The sequence below is a fragment of the Melampsora larici-populina genome (assembly GCF_000204055.1).
Source record: "Melampsora larici-populina 98AG31 unplaced genomic scaffold MELLAscaffold_84, whole genome shotgun sequence".
Taxonomy (NCBI): domain Eukaryota; kingdom Fungi; phylum Basidiomycota; class Pucciniomycetes; order Pucciniales; family Melampsoraceae; genus Melampsora; species Melampsora laricis-populina.
The window spans coordinates 260,408-279,976 of record NW_006768848.1 but is presented as its reverse complement, the minus strand read 5'-3'; the positions used below and the strand labels follow the sequence as shown (position 1 = coordinate 279,976).

The 19,569-nt window shown below is 39.2% G+C and overlaps 3 protein-coding genes across 3 annotated transcripts; all 3 read left to right on the top strand.

The window, feature by feature from the left end:
- Nucleotides 1-8,112: 8,112 nt before the first annotated feature.
- MELLADRAFT_25264 (uncharacterized protein) lies at nt 8,113-9,832 on the top strand (the record flags this gene model as incomplete). Its single annotated transcript, XM_007418058.1, has 5 exons — nt 8,113-8,212; nt 8,280-8,408; nt 8,492-8,668; nt 8,779-9,548; nt 9,668-9,832. Coding segments are annotated over 5 exons (1,341 nt in total), but the record flags the coding sequence as incomplete, so codon positions are not given.
- Nucleotides 9,833-11,745: 1,913 nt separating this feature from the next.
- Nucleotides 11,746-12,693, top strand: MELLADRAFT_123554 (uncharacterized protein; the record flags this gene model as incomplete). The annotated part of the gene is made up of 5 exons (XM_007418100.1): nt 11,746-11,896; nt 12,034-12,111; nt 12,195-12,305; nt 12,463-12,531; nt 12,656-12,693. 5 exons carry the CDS (start codon nt 11,746-11,748, stop codon nt 12,691-12,693), a joined length of 447 nt encoding a protein of 148 aa, XP_007418162.1.
- A 1,620-nt stretch (nt 12,694-14,313) lies between these two features.
- MELLADRAFT_123856 (uncharacterized protein) lies at nt 14,314-15,224 on the top strand (the record flags this gene model as incomplete). The annotated part of the gene is made up of 5 exons (XM_007418101.1): nt 14,314-14,452; nt 14,590-14,667; nt 14,744-14,854; nt 15,018-15,086; nt 15,181-15,224. 5 exons carry the CDS (start codon nt 14,314-14,316, stop codon nt 15,222-15,224), a joined length of 441 nt encoding a protein of 146 aa, XP_007418163.1.
- Nucleotides 15,225-19,569: the final 4,345 nt, after the last annotated feature.

Sequence of the window (19,569 nt, the reverse complement as noted above, 5' to 3'; positions counted from 1 at the left end):
CCAGCTTGTGCGCGTAACAGCGCACATGGTTGACCCTTGCATCCCAGAACACCGGATCCTCACCTTCAGAGAAGATCTTTGACATTTCTGTCGCCATTGTGTTGTTGTTCGCGCCTGAATCCGTTGTCTGCGCAAGCATGTGGATAAAACAACATTCTCATGTCAGGCTCAATATTCGAGGTGATTATCAAAGAAAAAGGAATTAAATACACTTATTTTCTTGTGTAGGCCGTGTCGAACAAGGAATCGAGCCAGGGGACGAGCCAGTAGAACCCCGTAGTGATTCCATGTCACAAGCTTGAGGGTGAGGTGTCGGACCTGGTATCTCCAGTTACTATCAATAAACAAAACACTGGCCCCAATAAAAGCATGCCGTCGTCCCTTTGTTGTCCACCCATCGTGCATTAGACAGAAGGCACTGTCATTTTCCTGTGTGGTATGGATTAATGAGATTAATTCAAAGTGAAAAGGAAATTAAACGTTACCAGAAAAAAACGTACCAAGATGCTACTTATGACATTTTTTTGGAGTCCTATGTATAAGCGCTGGGCTGCTTGGGCTGCCCATGTTGCCGAGTAAAGAGTTGCCAGCGGGTTTGAAAACCAAAAGGCTGCACAAAGAATAGAGTCTTCAAATCTTGCCCACGGGAGCGCGTGACGAAGAACCCAAATGACCAGCTTGAGATTGAGGTTTTTGATTCCAAAAGGTTGCTTGACAACAAATCGATCTAAGTTGTTATTTTGTTCCTTTTTAGCCTTCTGTTGCTCAGGCCAAGATTTATTGAGGTCAAATCCTTGCTTGATGGCAACGTGTCGTTTCTGGCAAACTGGTCGAGTTTCGGCCCCATTGCGATGGTCGTATAGAGTCTGATAAGTATTCGGGGGTTTTGAAAAAGATTTTTTACAAAACCGGCACTTGTAATACCGGAAAATACCGCTGCCGATCTTGATTGAATCAAAATATCCAAATACCGAGAATGTAGATGAGTTTGTGAAAGAAAGTTAAAGGAGGGAACAAATAGAAGCCAGTGCCACTTACTTCATCTGGGCATTCGACTGGATCTTCATAGTACTTGAGAAGTTCACGGACACGTTCAGTGCGCACCTCAGCTTTAGGTGCAGGCTGAGTCTCTCCGGTTATCTCGATATCAGAGTCTCGGTCAACATCCAGACCTTCGGGAATGTAATTCGATTTCTGGTTTTATACAGCAATAAATCAAATAAATAAAGTTAGTAAAGCGGTTGATGAAATGACTTGGACAGTAAGATAACATACATCCTTGCGTTTTTTCTGGGTGCCGGTTGTATTGGAAGGTCCTCGTTTGCGTTTCTGGGTACTGGGAATGGGATTCGGAACAGAATCATCGTTCAAAAGAGCCTGAGATGGTTGTAATTGGGTGGACTCGGACTCATGCGTGGATGCCATGGTGTGTTTCTGATTTAACTCAACACACGTCAATGATCTTTAGCCGCGTTGAATTGGGGAATAGTGGGGATGCGAGGAAGGAAGAGTAGTATAACGAAAATGCTGACCTTTTGAAAGTGGAGGCTGAGCCACCGTTTGATTCGAATCTGTGGATAAGATTGGGGTTGACAGGTGAGTAGGATCTCGTTATCGAGCCATCGGAGGGGCATCGTGACAGTGGCTAAGTCTAAAGAGATCGCCACTAAAGTCGACGGATTATCGGAATGGTGGTGTCGTGGTGTGATCGGAAGTGTCGATGTGACAGGAGACTGCGTGAGCCAACGCAGGGCTACGCAGGATTCATTGGAATGGGGTACAAAGGGCGACATGAAGCGATATCATATCGGGTATTGGCCTGTATGGTGTGGCCGATACCCGATATGGAAAAACACCAGTCCCCATATCGGGTTGGCTGAACCGATATGGGGAAATCCGAGTTTTTGGTATTGGGTTGGCGACACGAAACCAATACGATACCGACATCCGTCTCGTATTGGTTCGGGCGTTGTTGTGAGGAATTGACTTGAGAATTTACTTGAGGGATGGAGAACTGAAGATATGCTTTAGTGGAGTTTGTTTGTTATCCATAAGCTGAGATGTTAAGTAATAAGATACCAATGACTCTATGTAGTTGCTACTGTCAAATGGAGTTTCAGCCCAAACCTTCAAATTGACTTGCTCAAAACTCAACATTTCAAGCTCCTGTGACCATCTCCAGAATGCACAACCTGGTTTTTTTCAATCTGATTTTCCAAAGGATCTGATTACAACTATGTTTTTTTATCATTATCATCAAATCCAAATTTCCACTTAAAAAAAACACCTGGACGAATCCATGAAGAACTGCAGGTAAATTTGAGAACAGCTATATATGCACCCAACATAAGACTGATGATCTTAAATAAGGGTACTCAAAGTAGTATGTAGTGCTACATACTTTTTTTTGGATTTTACTAAAAGCAGCCCCCCCATGTGAGGATTGACCGCCCCCTTTATGCTGTATTTCAATTCAAAATATTGCCTATTGCACATAGGGGGTGGTCCAGAGAGCTGATTGCAAGTATTTAGTGAATAAAGCGGGTGGTCTTGAAGACAGCGCCTGTATTCTCCCAAATTAATCCAGGAAATAGAGATTTGAGTGAGAGATCAAGAAACCTCCACTGCAATGAGAATGTCATCTGTAATGGTGAATTGTGGCCTTTCCAAGCACCAAGCCGGCCGACATTTTGACTACAATCCAGACTCAAAAATATCCAACTGGTTGGAAATATCACCATGGTACTCATGGAAATTGACTGGAAAACTGCTAAACATAACTGGGCTAAAACTTGTGAATTAAACATGTCCACAACAACAACAACACCCTACGGGGTGGCTAGCGGTACATATACTACAATGACATAAAAAATATAATCCTAAACTGAGAATACCACTTGTACACTAATTAATATGAAAGAAAATAAAAAATGAAATACAAAAATAAGAATAAAATAACATAACAAAATGAAAAGTAAAATCTTTTTGCAAATAAACATTTTTTATGTGATAAAGAAATTTCTCAGAGCCTAATAAAGAATACCAAAAAAATAAACAAACAACAGCAAAAACAGAGAGGGAGGGAGGACTTCAAAAATTGATACCTTAGATTGTGATTAACTAATGTATACTTGAAGAACTAAAAATGGAACTATCGAAATGTAAATGTGGTAAAGAAGAATTTTTTGTAAATGAATAAAAATTTGGTCAAGAAGAATGTATGATGTCATCTTACCACTCAAGAATGATTCATACAAAACCTGACCTGTTCATTACAACAATAAATTTACATAGCACCTAACATTTTGATATTCCAATCAGTAAATAACTACCTTACCTACACCTATAAGTTCCAATGTTTTGTTGACAAGGTTTTTGGGCACTGAATGTTATATTTACAAGACCTACACCACGGGGCTGATGGCACGTGACGCTCACGTGAGACATTCAAACACATGCTGTCTACATCGTCATACCCGATGTGAGTTACACCTGCCAGCCAGCATGGGCTACACCCAGTCTGGTCACGTTGCTACAATGTGATGACTCACCCGACAAGCAGGTGAGTCATCTCACCTTGTTAAGGGTGTGAGGCAGGCTGCGTGACAACCAGGGGGGAAGATCGCACACCTGTACTGTACGGAAGTTGTATTGAGCTTGTGAGCATTGGCTCATCCCAGTGCTTTCCCAGCCTCGTGATGGCTGAATAAACACACCAGTTGAATCAGGCGGGGATGTTTCCAACCTTTGCTTGCTGAGTGCACACTATAACAATGATCTGATCTTTGCATTGACAAGGACTACATGTGGTAATTATAGAAACACAAATAACATGGAGAACAGTTAGAAAACAACAAAACTAAGACTAGAACTAAAACTAAAAATAGTCTGTGAGTGAAATTTGATGATTGATTGTAGTGCTTGATAATATGATTCGATGAACTGTTTCTATTGAAGAGGATCATTGAGCAATCAGCCAATGAGTTGATCAGTGAGAGATAAAAAAATGACACAAAGAAAGACCTACAATCTACGAGATCGATCCGGGTGTACGGGGCGATAAGAACCATGAGAACAAAAAGGAAGGGCAACATTGATATCTGGTCGAGAGGAGTCATGATAAATATATGAACAAATTAACAGAAAAGTACCAAAAGGTTAGTCTTCAACTTCATTGAGATATCAGAAGATTGTTCAAGCAGGGGGAGAAGAGGACTTACAAATGAAACAAACAGTCAAAGGGTTTGATGTTAACACTTCAAACAGGAGCAAACCATGACATCAAGCTTCACAGTAAATTGAATGAGATAAATATGAAAGAATGAAAGACTGACAAATGAAATAATCGATCAAAGGACTCCAATATGAATGGAACAGAACTAGAGTCAGCAAATATGAATCTGAAAAAATGAAATTTAAAAGAGTGTTTAGATAGAAAAGAAAGACTTGAATCCAGCCAACTGGTACCTATCAGAATGATGATTTATGCAAAGAAGTCGAATGAATGAGCGCCTCCAAGACAAAGGTGATCGATGTGATGTGATGACCCATGAGTGACAAAGGACTCGAGCGTAGACTGGGGCAGTGGACAAGGTGTAACTGTGGAGTCTGTGACATGTGTCTGTGACATCATACTTGACAGCATGTGTACCCGGTTCTGAAAATGACACCGGGCTGTGACATTTACACAGCCTGCTTTTGGAAAAGCGGCCTTCGAATTTCAGGATCACTTTGGCCAACAGCTCTTCTTGATCGTTCTTAACCATTAAGCTAGCCCCATTGGGTAAGTCTTTTCTTCTTCTTTGTCATCCAACACTCTCAACTTGATACTAATAGCCTTGTATCTCAATTGTCTTTTGATTGTCTTCTAGGGTTTCAAAGCTATCATCGCCAGTTTGTATCAAAGTAGTTGCTCTCAGCTTTCACTTCCGTTCATCTATTGGGTATACATGTTGATGTTCCAGGTTGTAAGTTTTTTGTTGACTTTGATCTTATACATACCTCTTATGTCTGTGTGTGATGCAAGCAACCCGTGTTTTTTGTGTTTTGTTCTTTTTTGATAGTGTCAATAAGGCTGACATATCTTTTGATAACAAAAATGTTCTCACTGTATAGCGTAATTAGGATACTTTTGTACAATATTGATGTAATTAGCATTTACGGATTCTGTTTTCAATAGGAATCTAAAATGTTCATAATCAGTTACAGTATGAACACAAAATAACCAATTGTGGAGATGCATCAGAAAAAAGAAAAGAAAAGGATCCCAGAATTGATCAATGGGCTTTTTCTTGTTTTGTGTACTTGTCTCGATTCACTTTGTGTTTTACACACATTAAAAAAATACCCATCTGCTCAGCACCCGACGCACATTTGGATGCTAGTTGTCCAAGCTGAGTGTGTGGATGGGAGGTTGTACTGACACATGCCGGCTCACGTGCCGCCCAGGTGCTTAGGACCCAAATCAGCTTGCATGACTGGCATCCAAGTTCATTCGTGTGCTGAGCACCTGGCTTTCAGGCCACACTCACATGCATCAGCTCACCCGCTGCTCACGGCGAGCTCATATGTAGAACGGGTGGCAAGCTGGGGTGAGGGCCACGTAGCTGCGGTCACACTGCTGCCACCTGTTCTACACAACCACTCGGCGTGGTCATACCCAACTTACGTTTCACGTGGTCCCAGTTCAAAGTCGCCCCGTGGTGTACAGTAGCGCACAATTTTGTTGCCCAAGTGAGCAAAGTTGAGAGCCTCAGAGTAGGCTTGTTTGATAGCCCTACTCTATGCGCATCTTTTGAATCACTCTTGAACTTGAGGTAAAGAGGGGTGTGGTGTGTAGAGCCCAAAAACTGAAAAACAGGTTTTGTCAGATACCTCTATAGGCACATTCCTGGGACCTGTTCCAGACCGCCCCCTTCCCATTCCATGTTTGCATCATACAGTTATACTTTTCTTTTCCCCGGCTAAAAGGGGTCTGTCAAGCCTCACAAGGGGGGACTGCCTTTAGTAAAATCCTTTTTTTTTTGGTGGGGAAAAAGAAACAAAGATACTTTTGGCAGCTTTTGGCCTTGTCTTCCCTGCCAAAAAAAAGTATATAGCAAAAAAGTATGTACACATACATACTTACTTTGAGTACCCAGGCCCTTAATGTTCAAATTGCTGAGTTTTTGAGTGAGAACATTGGATTTGAGCATTTTCAGTATCTGGTTGGAATTCATAAGACTTTGATAATAGGAACCATACAAGATCTCTTTTGAAGAACAGGTCCCCATCACACTGAATTTGGATCTATATTTCACAATTAGTTGAGTATCTTAGAATCTTATTATAAAGTCTTACTATGGTGCATGGTTTGTACTCTCATATATATGCTCAAATATACTTCATTTGGTATGTTGGAATGTATTTAATTTCATTGAAGTTGAGAACATGTTGTGATCTAGATATGATTATATAATAGATTTGATATTCTTGATTTTTTTAATTTGATGATTTTCTTTTGCTTGAATGGAATGGCCTCACAAATCACTGGAGCCATGACAGGATGTGTTCATTTGAGCTTTGATGGATAGATCATGCACATTGGAGCTTTGGGCATTCTATCCTCATAGTCATGATATGTATTGGTTTTGGTTTTGAATGATACTAGAGAATTGAAGTCAGAATGATTTACCTTTTTGGGTTAGAATTGGATTGGAATTCAAAAGTTCAGCTTGAAAACAGTTTATAGGTTTCTTTTAATTGGACTTGAAGAAAGCTTATGAGTGATTTTCATGAGCTCAACTTGGAAGTTCTTTCCATTTTGATGGTTTTAAGTTTTAGGTGAAAGAACTTTAAGACTGATTGTGGTGGTCTTTTGTTTTGTTTGCTATTCATATGTTTGTGTGATTTTATGATGATTAGGTTCTGAATTGAAAGTTGAAACACTTGGATAGGAGTTATATTTGCATACCAAACACATTAAAGTATCTTTATCATGAAGTTGAAATACCGGACATACCAGGGGAAGTTTTGATTGATTGGTGTATTTGCATGCTGGATTATGGTGAATGGAAGATGCTCAGTTGATTTATAAGAGAATGTGCTACTGGGCTAACTAAAACCAATGAGTCACCAGTCAAAGATTGAATGCACCAGGTCCAAGGGGTGCTTGATATCCTCCCCGCAGGCTCCGGGGGACGTCTCTGCGGTTGGTGGGGCTTGTGTTAAGCTAGGGTTGATATGGATAATCTAGAGGAAGAAAGGGGACCCTGGCCTCAGCCTTGGTTAAGTTGAAATGACGCTTGAAGGTAGGGAACTTGATTCTTGTTGAAGTTGATTGAGATTTGTTGAGAGAGTGTTGAAAAGTTTCTGATGAGCGATGTCAGAAATTCAAATTAACCCTGAACCAACCAAACCAAACCAATCAAACTGAACCAACAAACCAAATACTATTACTATTACCCTCGCAGCAAAGTTCAAGTACAAGTCGTCATGAATTCAACTCAGCAGGGTCATCACTTAATCAAACCCTTATCATTCTAAAACCACCTCGATGAGACTCTAAGCAATTCTACTTTATATAAACTAACTCATTCTCAACACTCAATCAAACTAACCATCAAACATCATTCACTTTCATTCAATCAATCAATCAATCTCTCTCAAATGGCTTCAAATCGATTCGAATTCTCAAGACTACTTTCACCTGCTACTTCTGCTTTCTCAGATCAATCTATAGATCCTACGACCATTCCTGATGCTCAAATCCTTTCAATCGATTTGATTCATCCTACTACATCGGTTCTTACTCCGGCTCAATTGATTACTACTCCAGATGGAGTTTTGCTTCATCCGCTTCATTCGGATTCTTACTCTCGTCGGTATAGCTTATTGGCTTGTTGGACAGCTTGTTTTCCTTGTATGTACAACTTCATTTCTTTTCCTCTATATGAAAAGATATTTTTATTGATATTTGATTCTTTGGGGGGGGGCGTTTCTTTAGATCTTAAAAAATCTTCAACTTCTTATTACTCTTATCAAAATATCTTGAATTGTTCAATTCTTGACTCATTTGATTCTAACACCCCGAATCAAATCGAATTGACTAGTTTAACTTCTACGGATGCGAAAGACGGAAGAGTGACGAGTTTGAAAGCTAAACTTTCATCTCATGAGGATCTTAACTTTGCTCGAGAATGGGTAGATGTTGTGCTACAAAAAGCTTATGGTCGTAAGTGATCTGTTGAAAGTCCCAAGTCTTTTTTTTCTTTGGCTAATCTCTGGGTTGGTTTGTATAGGTGTGAATCGAGATCGAAAAATGTTGGTCGTCGTTAATCCGTATGGTGGTTCAGGACAAGGCCAGAAAGTATGGGATACGACTGTGTTACCGATTTTCAAAGCTGCTAATGCTTCCTTTGAGGTGATTTGTACGTTGATGAATTTTACTTTGGAAACCCTTTTGTAGACTATCTTTGCTGACATAATCTGTTTTGATGGGTTTGATTTCTAGTTACCACACATCGGGGCCATGGTATTGAGATTGGTGAAGGCATCGATCTGACTCAGTTTCAAGTTTTAGTATGTGTTTCTGGGGATGGGATTGTACATGAAGTCTTGAATGGAATTGGACGTCGAGCAGATGCTGGAATAGCTTTGAAAAAGATCAGTTTTGCTTCGATTCCAGCTGGTAAGTCTTTGATCTTGATCTTGATTTGATTTCAAAAAAAAAGATGGCAGTCTTGTGTGATAGGTTCTTTGACCACCTTGAATCTTCTTTATTCACCTTTTTTTTCGTAGGTTCAGGTAATGCTTTATCTGTTAATAACATGGGACCACAGAATTGTCGTAATACGGTCTTGGCAGCTCTAACTGCGTTAAAAGGTCGAGCGGTTCCCTTGGATCTATGTAGTGTGACTCAACTACCGGCAGGAAAATCGGTGGATTCAGGTGTAGAACCGATTAGGATGCTTAGTTTCTTGAGTACTTCCTTTGGATTGATGGCAGATTTAGATGTAGGAACTGAGAATTGGAGATGGATGGGAGAAACAAGGTTTATACTGGGGTATTTGAAAGGTGCATTCAAGAATCCAAAACAACCTTGTAGATTGGATATCTTATTGAGTGAGTTTGATAAGAAGGTCATGGAAACGAACTGGATTAAACAACGAGCCGAATTGAACTCCGGATCATCAGCTTTAGATGTTCAGGATAGTAGTCTGGGTGAACCTGAAGATCGGGGTTCAAAGTCGGATCGATCGAACGGATTACCTGATCTTATGTACGGTGATGTTCGTACACCGATTCCTAAAGCTGCATTACCATTCTCATCTACCTCGACTTCTGGTGATCCGAATCCGATCAAAGATCAATGGTATACACTTGAAGAACCTATCACATCGGTTTATGCTGGTACACTTCCCTTCATGGCAGCTGATCTGCTCGAGTTTCCTATGAAACTTACGGGCGATGGATCGATTGATATTATTGTGCATCAATCTCCTTCGGTTTTGAGAACTTTACTTTGTATTGATGGAGCAGATCAAGGTAGTATGTTTAGAAATAAAGATGTAAGTGAAATTCGATTCAAACGAAAAATAAAAGTTTTTGTGATGAATGTAGAAACTAATGGGGTGTTTTGAAAATTTGGATTATAATTTTTTTCTGCTTTTGCTTTTTTTTGACACAGTGTCAATATTTTAAAGCTAAAGCCTTTAGATTAACACCCCTACCGCTACCTTTAAATAAGAATGATGAACCGATTGGAAGGAAAAGTTTTATTGTTTTAGATGGTGAGAATATGCCTTATCAATCTATTCAAGCTGAGATTCATTCGGAATTGGGTAGTGTGTTGTGTTTGAAAAACCGATTGGGTGAAATGGGTGTACCGGAAAAAGTTTTGAAAGAAAAGAATTGAATGCGGGGTTCTTTCTTTTTGGAACACAAAAAAAACTTGAAGAAATTAAAAATTGGTTGTGAGATATGGAGGGAGAGGATTGGTTTAAAGTTTTGATGTGTTTACTTTCGTTTTTTTTTTCGTTTTTTTTTCTCGTTCTCAACTTCTTCAAAAAACTTTTTTCTTGTGTTTACTGCAATGTTTTGTTGTATCATACTTTTCTTTTTGCTCATCATAAAATCCTTTAGATCATCGTTTTGTTTTGTTTTTGATTTTTTTTTCGCATTCATTTTTTTCCTCCCTCCATTCTTTTATTACTACATACAGTTTCAAACTTCATAGTACCGAACCAAAAAAATGGATGAAAGTGTGTATGTATGAGATGAGAAAAAGTTTGGTCTTTCGTTCGTTTGGTTTTTATACATCATGGTTTTTTTGCTGCTTCTTCTTGATTTTCTTTTTTCTATTACTCTGTCTTTTTTTTGATGAAGCTTGATTGATTGTATGATTGGCTTTTTTGTTTTCGTTTTCTGGGGTTTGAAAAACCTTTACACAAAAGTTTTTCCTTTACCTTTGTTAATTCTTGTGTTGATTTTTTTTTGGTCTCGTTTTCAAAGAAATTGAAATTTTGATTCTCGTTTTATTCTGGTTTCATGACTGGAAATTTCATAAATTTATTGAAGTTTTTTTGGTTTTGGTATTTTGTAGGTATTGTGAGGTAAGTATATGTGTTGAGCTCAATGATTTATTGACTCTTTTTTGCATGGCTTGCAGTGATGTTGGATGGAGACTCAGCATTTTGCTACCAAGTTTTGTACCACAAGCCTTTAAACCGGGTGCACTGTGCGTCTGTTGGACTCGTCGGGCTCTGAGGGACCTCTCTGTGTTTGGTGGGGCTTGTGTTTAAGCCTGTTTAAGCTAGATATCAACCAGTACACCACGAGGACACTCGGATACATTCGAGGATATCCTCTTTTCTTGCAGAGGGCGAGACATCCTTTAAAACAATGAAGAAAGAAAAAAATGTCACCCTCGGACACCGTCACTGAGCGTTCCAAGATGTGCTCGGACTGACAACACCGCCATGGCATTCAAAGGATGAAGTGAGGATGTCCCACCCTCGGGTTATCTCAATGACGCCCCGACTTGGGATGCCAGCCCACTGTGTCAATGTAGGACAATCGGAACATCCTCCTGCAAGAAGGTGTCTTTGTGTTGTATACATAAGAAAGTCTTTCTGCTGGGTTTCCCGAGAGAAGACATTGCACAAGTCTATATATAATCAGCCGGGGACAGAAACCACAATTCAATAATCAGTCGGAGCCGGCGTCCTGCCGACTCTTGCCGATCGATAATCTGCATCTTGATTCTTGGCCGCATCCCAACCCCATGCGGTGAAGAATCTTGGCAGGTGCGAGGTAGTATGCAAATTGAACTAGTCCTCCCTAGTCTGCAGAAGGTTCTTTGTGACACCTTTTTCGTGGCTTTGGAAGGGCTGTAAAGAACATGAGTTGACCTGGTGACGATTTTATACTCAAGTTGATGGATGGAACTTTGTACCGGTGGCGTAAGATGTATCTCTCAAATGACTACGAAGTTCGAACGCATGGTTATGTAAATTCAAAGGCAAAATGGTTTGCTTTGAGGAGTCACACGAGCATTCGCCACTGAAAGAGTATAAAATAGCCTTGGCTAAAGAAGCATGGTCCATAATATCCTCCGAGTCCAACGTCTACTTCCTTCCATCGACTTAACGTATTCTTCACCGATCTTTTCTTTTTCTTTCGGAATTGACTTCTGGAAGGTGTTTTAAATTTTGATTGCATAGCTCTACGATTTGTGAAACTGATTGACATCTACTTCTGTGAAGTATGTCTTGGATCCAATCGAGCCCCATCTTTTATCTTTTACTCGTTGTCCTGCTGGCGGGGGATCTCGGGTCGCATATCTTTGCAAATGCTAATGCTATAGATTGCACCCGCGGATGGAGCGTACCAACGCCCGCTGAAGATAATAAATACCGTTAGTCGAAGGATCTGATTTATCCTGTAGTCTTTGACTTCTTCCGATCCAGTCCATGATTTATCACTTCCAGGAATGATATGAACTGACCAGACACTTTGAAAACCCGCCATCTTACAAAAAACATATACTCAAAGTGTGCATGGTGAGACGTGCGGACGGATTTGACAAATATCATTGCGAATGGTGTGGAAGAAATGATAAGGAACTACCTTGTGCGATTTTCTTCTCGTTTTTCGATCAATGGCCAACACGGGGAAGGACTGCTTACCTTTTTTATGAATGGATCATCACACAGCTGCGACTGCATGCGCTGGTCCTCGTCTTGGACCATTGCCTAACCAAGGAACACTCGCTTGCAATGTCGGACAGGATGAAAATTATTTAAACTGGAACCCAAGACCTATCAGTGAGTGAATCTGATTGTATTAGCTCAGATCGAGTGACATTGAATGTCGTACAATTGATTTTCAAAACTTTTGAGACACATCATGAGAAGATATACTGATTTCTTGATACCCAAAATTGGTTTACGACTTTTTGAATTTTGTAAAAAAAATTAAAAGTTTGTGTGCATAGCAATCCAGGCGACAAGCCGGTAAAGCACACTTGCAAATACCCCAAAACGTGGCAACGTAAGTTGAATGTTTTTGAAAAAATCGTTTTGAAATTAACCATATATGAGATTTACTTATCACTTATTTAATGGATTTTTTTTCTCTTTGGATTGAACTTGATCATCTTGATTATGATATTTAGAATGTCCTAGAGACAAGTGCAAACTAATTCCAGGATGATCTTCATTCTTATAGACATTTTCCTTTCCTTTTTGTTTGTATTTATGATTTTCTTTTCTATTTCTCTTTCTAGAATTGAAAGATCTATTTAAGACTTTATCGGTTTTTCTGGGTTTCTCAACTTGAAGAAATTTAAATTGTTTATATTATTCCTTTCTACTCGACTCACATTCCGTTAGTATAAGGCTTTGAGATTGATTAAGATTGATTTCTGGTCTTCAAAGGATGAAAGCAACTACCTAGCTCTGGAATTTGTTTTCACAAGACTGGATTTTAAACATGAAAATAATCTCTATCCTTACCGTCCAGTTCACTGCGAAATTGCCTTTTGGAGTTGCTCGATGGTAGGGGAAATGTGCCTGGGTGGTCTTGTCAAACTCTTTCTGGTTTTCTACAAAATTTTGACAAATGTAAAGATTTTATTCCTTGATCAGTTTACTTTTCGCATTCCTTCACTCTTACACACCTCATGATACAAAATTCAAAGAATAGGTTTTTTAAGGAGACACTCCATCGGATAAAAGTAATTTTGATAAATATCCCTTATAACACTATTGTTTTGTTGTTGATTTGATGTATGATTTGTTTCTGTTTCTAGTTGGAAATGATTATTTGAGATTTGCTCACGTTTATTTCAATTTCTTTTGAATTGGTAATCTGACCTTGAAGGAATCAAGTTTTGCTTAATTTTGTCATGCCCTCTTACTCAGCCCACTTGAGTTGGTCTAATATTGTGAGATGGATGAAGATGAACTTTTGATGATCAACTACGACACCTAATTCCTTATAGAGGAGCAATGTCTTTATGGATAGGATACTAGCTTTTTGGGAATCTATTCTCACAAAACAATAGCCTCAAAACGTACACGATTTTTCCATGAGGATTGTTTTGGTTCAAAACTTCTCTGTGAGATTGATGTACTTTTCCAGGTTGCTCAAGGATACATGGAAAGATGGAATAACTGACAAGATTGGTAAATCAAGAACTCCTCTGATTCCACATGATTTTAATGAATGTGTTGGTATATTTTATACAATGCATCATAGTCAAAATGTATTCGAGGAGATCGTTCAAACGGCACTCTGGCAAGACTATGGACTGAGGACTGTCTGCTATGATCTTTTTAAACCAGTATCAAACGATGCGATGAAGAATCTAGGCATTCAGCCCTCTCGAACCCTATCAGTCTGGGTAATAGGTTGTACAGGGTTCTTGGCGTTACCTTCTCCGCTATGCGTTTTCTTTTTTTTCGGTAGGCCTCGAAGGGAACTTAGTCATCCGTGGCTTTGAATACAGCGTCAATTGAAGACAATCTCTCAAGTTAACTGAAGAACTCCTATGGACTCGCGGTCTCCATTAACGTAATTCTGCTTCCCAATCGGTGACGAACCCTTGGCTAAGTGAAGGGTAAGAGTGTTTCATACAACATATATATCTGGACTTTGGGGGCAAGCGCCTGGAAGCGCAAAATTCTTCGCTGATATCGTATAACGCTGCATCTATTCCGTACTCCCTGAAAGCGCCTGTCCCATTGCTGTTTTCCCCCTGACCTTACCAGATTTAGAATCTTTAATAGCTATACGACTCGCAAAACTCATCGACATCTCGTTTCCTGACGTATGTCTTGGATCCTCTCAAGCCCCATTTTTGGTTATGTGTTTGTTTTGCTGCTGTTGCAAAATCTCGGGTCGCACATGTTTGTAAATGCCAATGCCATAGAATGCAATCAGTCTTGGCAGAAAACTACTCCATTTCAAAGTTGGTCGAACAATCCCCCTCATCCTGGAATTTTCCACTTCTTCAGATCCAATCAATTATCTATCACTATCAAGCAGAGTGCGAGCTGACAAAACATGTTTATACAACCTTCCTCTCACCAAAAATAATACTCGAAGTGTGTCAAGTAGACAGTAAGGGTACATATACAAACTATGCTTGCAAATGGTGCGGAAGGGCAGATAACGGAAAACCCTGTGCGAAGGAATCGTCTTATTTCGAAACAATGGGCAATTGGAGGCTTACATTCTTGTTCAATGGATGATCATACAGCTGCGACTGACTGCGAGGGCCCGAGCGGAAAACCATTGAACACCGCAGGATCATTCGTTTGCGATGTCGCAATGGAGTACGATGATATTAAACACGTTGCAAGACCTATCCGTGAGCCAATTTTCATTTGTTATTTACCTCATTCAAAGACGCGTGGATGCACAGATAGGTTCTAGAACCGTGAAATAACACGAAACTTTTCATCAACATTGACACACCATATTATTACTAATTTTGGCAAATTGAATTACTCCGTAAATTTCCAAAACAAAAGGTTGCACACATCTTGACACTGATGGAGTAGCAAGAGACTATCATTGCGCGAGACGACATCTGAACCAACGCAAGTCCTCTAGAACAGCTAGAACTGACTTTTGATCAATAATCATCAGCTGACCCTGTCTATCTATTGAACTTGAATATACCATGTCATTTAGAATGTCCTCAAGAGTTGTGTCATATTGTAAATAAGGGCAGTTGAAATCCGATTTCTGCGGTGCAATCATCCCTATCATGTCTGATTTACCGTCCATATAATCGTGATTGTGATGATACGACTTCAAAAATCTGTTAAAAACAATTATCCTCGTGGTTTTTGTCTAGTCAAAGCTGTTGGTGTCGCCTGATGATTACAGGTGGATGGTTAGGGGCATCATCAATTGTTGGTCTTGGTAAACACTTCCTGTGTTGTCCGCAACACTTTGATCTACTAGGTGAAAATTTCTTTATTATTTTGCTTTGTCTTGCTTTGCATTCCTCTACTCTTACAGACCCTGTAAAAGCAATAGGTCTTACAAAGCAACACACCACCTGATATAAGTCAAGTTGACTAATATTCCTTCTTATACTTCACCATGTAAATATCCTTGTGGGAGTTGCCATGCAAACACAGAGAGTCTTGAAACATATCTGAAAGTATTTTGGTTGGATTCAGACTGAGATTGTTGTTGAGCACCCTTTGTGAATAGTGATTTATTTATAGGAGCTGCAGAATCCTTTGTCTTCATCTGGGGTCAAATGACTGTCAACGTCACAGTTGATAAGGGGAAGATATGCCTGTTGTGGTATATCTTTGATGGGTCTTTACCGGGTCTAAGGAAAGACCTGTGTGTGTGCACGCCAACGTGCTACAAGGATATCTACATGGTGCTCTTTTTCTGTTGTTGCTTGGATATATGATTTTCAGTTTGAAAATATCATGCCACAGGAATTTCCGGGGTTTCTGTTGATTGCTTTTCCTTTGGTATTCACCAGCTTTGACAAAAAATAAGTTTCCCCCTTGAGTTTATTCAACATGGTGGAATGCATGGACATATAATCTCAACAATCAAAGTACATAAACACACAAAATTTCCAATTAGAGGAGCAAACTCCATCAATTTAAGCTTTTCAGGGGGGGCTATCCCGACTTATAGGTTATCAGTCTTTTGGGACTCTATTTTCACAAAAATGGTGTCAAGAAATTCATAACTGTTTCTATGATGATGTATGTCCAAATGTCGTGTGTGATTTCAAATCTTGATCAGTAAATCAACACCTTGTCTCATTCAAATTTCATATTTCAGGTGTGGTTATTGCAGATCAACTCACCATTGCACTCCACAATATACGTGGGTTTTGTAGAAAGGGGTTGATGGATTCATTGGATCACACTTGAGATATCAGTCTTCAGAGCATCTATAGCTCATATCTTGTGGGCTCCCAGTCAGACCATCTTCCCCATATGTACTGGATATTCTTGCGTTAAGTGGAGTGGAGGATTGAGATCATCATCTCCACAACCTGCCACTTCTTTTCACAGGTCACAATCACTCCTCTATGGCCACCCAGAGGGGTCCTGTACCCCCCTCAAAGTTTGGGTCAGGACCTCAAGAGAATACCGAGCTGTTTCTTGGAAGAGGTGAAAAGGACCCAAAGTTTCTGCAGGTCAGACTGCATATGTGGTTTGGGAAAGCTCCAGTGCACACCAATGTATTTCATACAGTCCCTTCAGAGTTATTCCATGCAAGATCAAATGCATTGGAAGGGTTCAAGTCAAAAATTCCAAGCAGGAATTTTACAACATATGAGTGATTTTGTTTGGATGAATTTTACCTAAAACATTACTTGGATGTTGAAACATTGTTTAAAAAAACCACTATGTCTTATAAGGAAAACAACAAGCTTTGAGACAAAGGTACAAACACTTGAAAAGTTTTGAAAAAAAGTCAAGATCATTGGTTTTTGAAAAATCAATCAAAAAAAGATGATCTTTGTGAAAAGAAGCAAGAAAAACAATGTTATTATATATGTAAAAGAATGATACCTTGAGGAAAAGACAGAGAGAAAAAGAGAGATAGAGATGCTCAAAGCAATTGCTGAAGCTTAAAAGCATCTGGATTGATGTTGTCTTGGTCCCAGCATTAACAGTTGCTACTCATCATCAACATTTGGCAACTGTTAAGATTCCTTTTCAATCATTTATCATCACATTGACCCACCAAGATTCATTTTTGATCAGTTTCTTTTTCTATTTGACTTCCACAATGCCACAGTGGTCCAAACAAGCCCAGATCATCCAAGATCTTACCTTAGCCTGTGTCTGGGAACATCTAGAGTTGATTAATGAGTTTGCAGACTACAATGAAGCGGCGCCCAACTATCCCACCAATGGACAACTCTTGTACCCTGACAACCCTGCTGAGTCCACGCTCTACATATGATGTAGTTTTCAGCCAAGAAAATGAGTTGGCCAAGTTGCTAACTTGGGTTAGCAGAACACAATCTCTTTCTCCACAACACAAGGCTCCATATGCATCTCCTTTCAATTTCCCTGACATGATCTGTGAATGTTGCAAGGACTGTTGACAAGCAATGTATACAACCCCTGACAGGTTTGAAGCCCTCAGAGGTCTCATCCAGGACCATCCCAGCATTTTCACACTCAGCAATGATCCCCAACCTCTGGTCAAACACCAGCTAGCCATCACTCTGGAGCATCTTGGTAGTAATGGGAATGGGGCATTGGTGGGTTGGTTCTCACAGAACTATAACTTCAGCTGGGGTCAAGTTATCAAGTGTACTCAACATGTCATTGGCGTAATCCTTGAAGAAGGTGATCAGTATTGTACAGTGTCATTTTACTAGTCACTGGCAGGCCAGTGAGTACAACCACTTCAATCCAATTTCAATCCAATTCAAGTCAAGTTTGATTCAAGTTCAACATCAATCTAATTTCAGAATTTGTCCTAGAGTAAAAGACAAACAATAATACAGAATAAACTGGAACAAAGTTTAGCTGCATGTCCACATGTGAAGTGGTCAGAATGGTTTGAGTTATTTCCAGAGAAAATACAACCATCATGTCCAAATATCATTCTCAGACCCTTCCCAGAAGACCAATTGTACCTATTCCAAAACAACAAGTGGATTAAGTATATATGGCATGAGTGATAAAATTGTAGTTTTAGCTTCAATGGTATGATAGTTTTTGAATTTTCTGCATACAAAGCTCTAACTCTTTTGGGTCCATTCTGATCTAAACAAAATTCCTTGTTTGGTTTGCATATATTGGATTTAGGAATGAGAAGATGAGAATAGATGTTGACCTGAAAGTAAATACCCAAATTGATAGTCAAACAGGCCTGCCAGGTCAAAACTTGGAAGCTGAAATTTACAATAATTTAATCCATTTGGTAAAAATACTCAACTTAATTTGTCTGAAGTTTTCCATTGTCAAATGAAACCAATAAAAACTATGTTCAATTCAACCACACAAGCTTTCAACTTCTTCAATCTTACATTCAAATCATCAAACTGATTTCTTAACATCAGTTTCATTAAATGAAGTAGATTTTTCAGTCAAACCATTTGGTTTAGATATTGGTTCAGAAAACTCTTTTGGTTGTAGAAGGACTCAGTTGGTTTCATTAGATGTGATCATCACCTGTATTCATCATAAGAAGATCTTTTCATTCTTTATTAACATCAATTGATCAAATTCACAGCTTAAATCACGGCAAACAACATTAATATTGACATCATAAGGTTACATTGGAGGGATTTTGTTGGTTTTTGACAGTTTTTGATGGTTTTTGAAGTGTGTTTACCATTGATGGAAGTTTGCAAGGGTGTTATATACTATTGATGGCAGTTTTACAGGCTTTGTTCCCCTTTTTTCTGATCTTATACTTTTGTTAAAGTGTTTTTAATCATTATTTAATTACTTTAGCAGTACTAAGTTCACTAAATAGCCCCTTTATATCAAAGGAGAAATTTCTTTATGTGTGATAAGACTACAAGTCTTCCTTGTAATAAGAATCTAATTGATTGTTGCTGGTTCAGTAATAAACATTGTGTTTTTGTTGTGCTCAGATTGGAATAACACTATAGCAGTGTTGAGTTTTTCTTTTATTTAAAATTCATGGGAATAATACTTGAATTGAGTATTGACAAATCATTTATCTGGTGCCTTATCCCAAAGAAGTCAACAACTCCCTGTGTCGGTTCTTTCAAAGAGGCAGTCTCAGGCAACTTCTATTAGTTAGTTATGCTAGTAGATTATCCCTCTTTAAGCTCTGTAAAGCTCTTGTTGAGCTTCAAGTTCTACACCAACAACAGGTCCAATTCCGGCCCTGGCTAGACCCAAGGGCCTTCAAAAATCACCCAGGGCCACCCAGGTCACACTTTCAATGCTTTATGGGTACAAAAATGTGGTAATATGCAATGATTTTGGACTACATTGCCATTATATGTGTATTGGACCTTTTTTGGATCCTATATGAGCCTACTTGCACATCAAGAATATCTATAATGTGCCTAAATTATTAAAGGAAAAGAGTATTTTG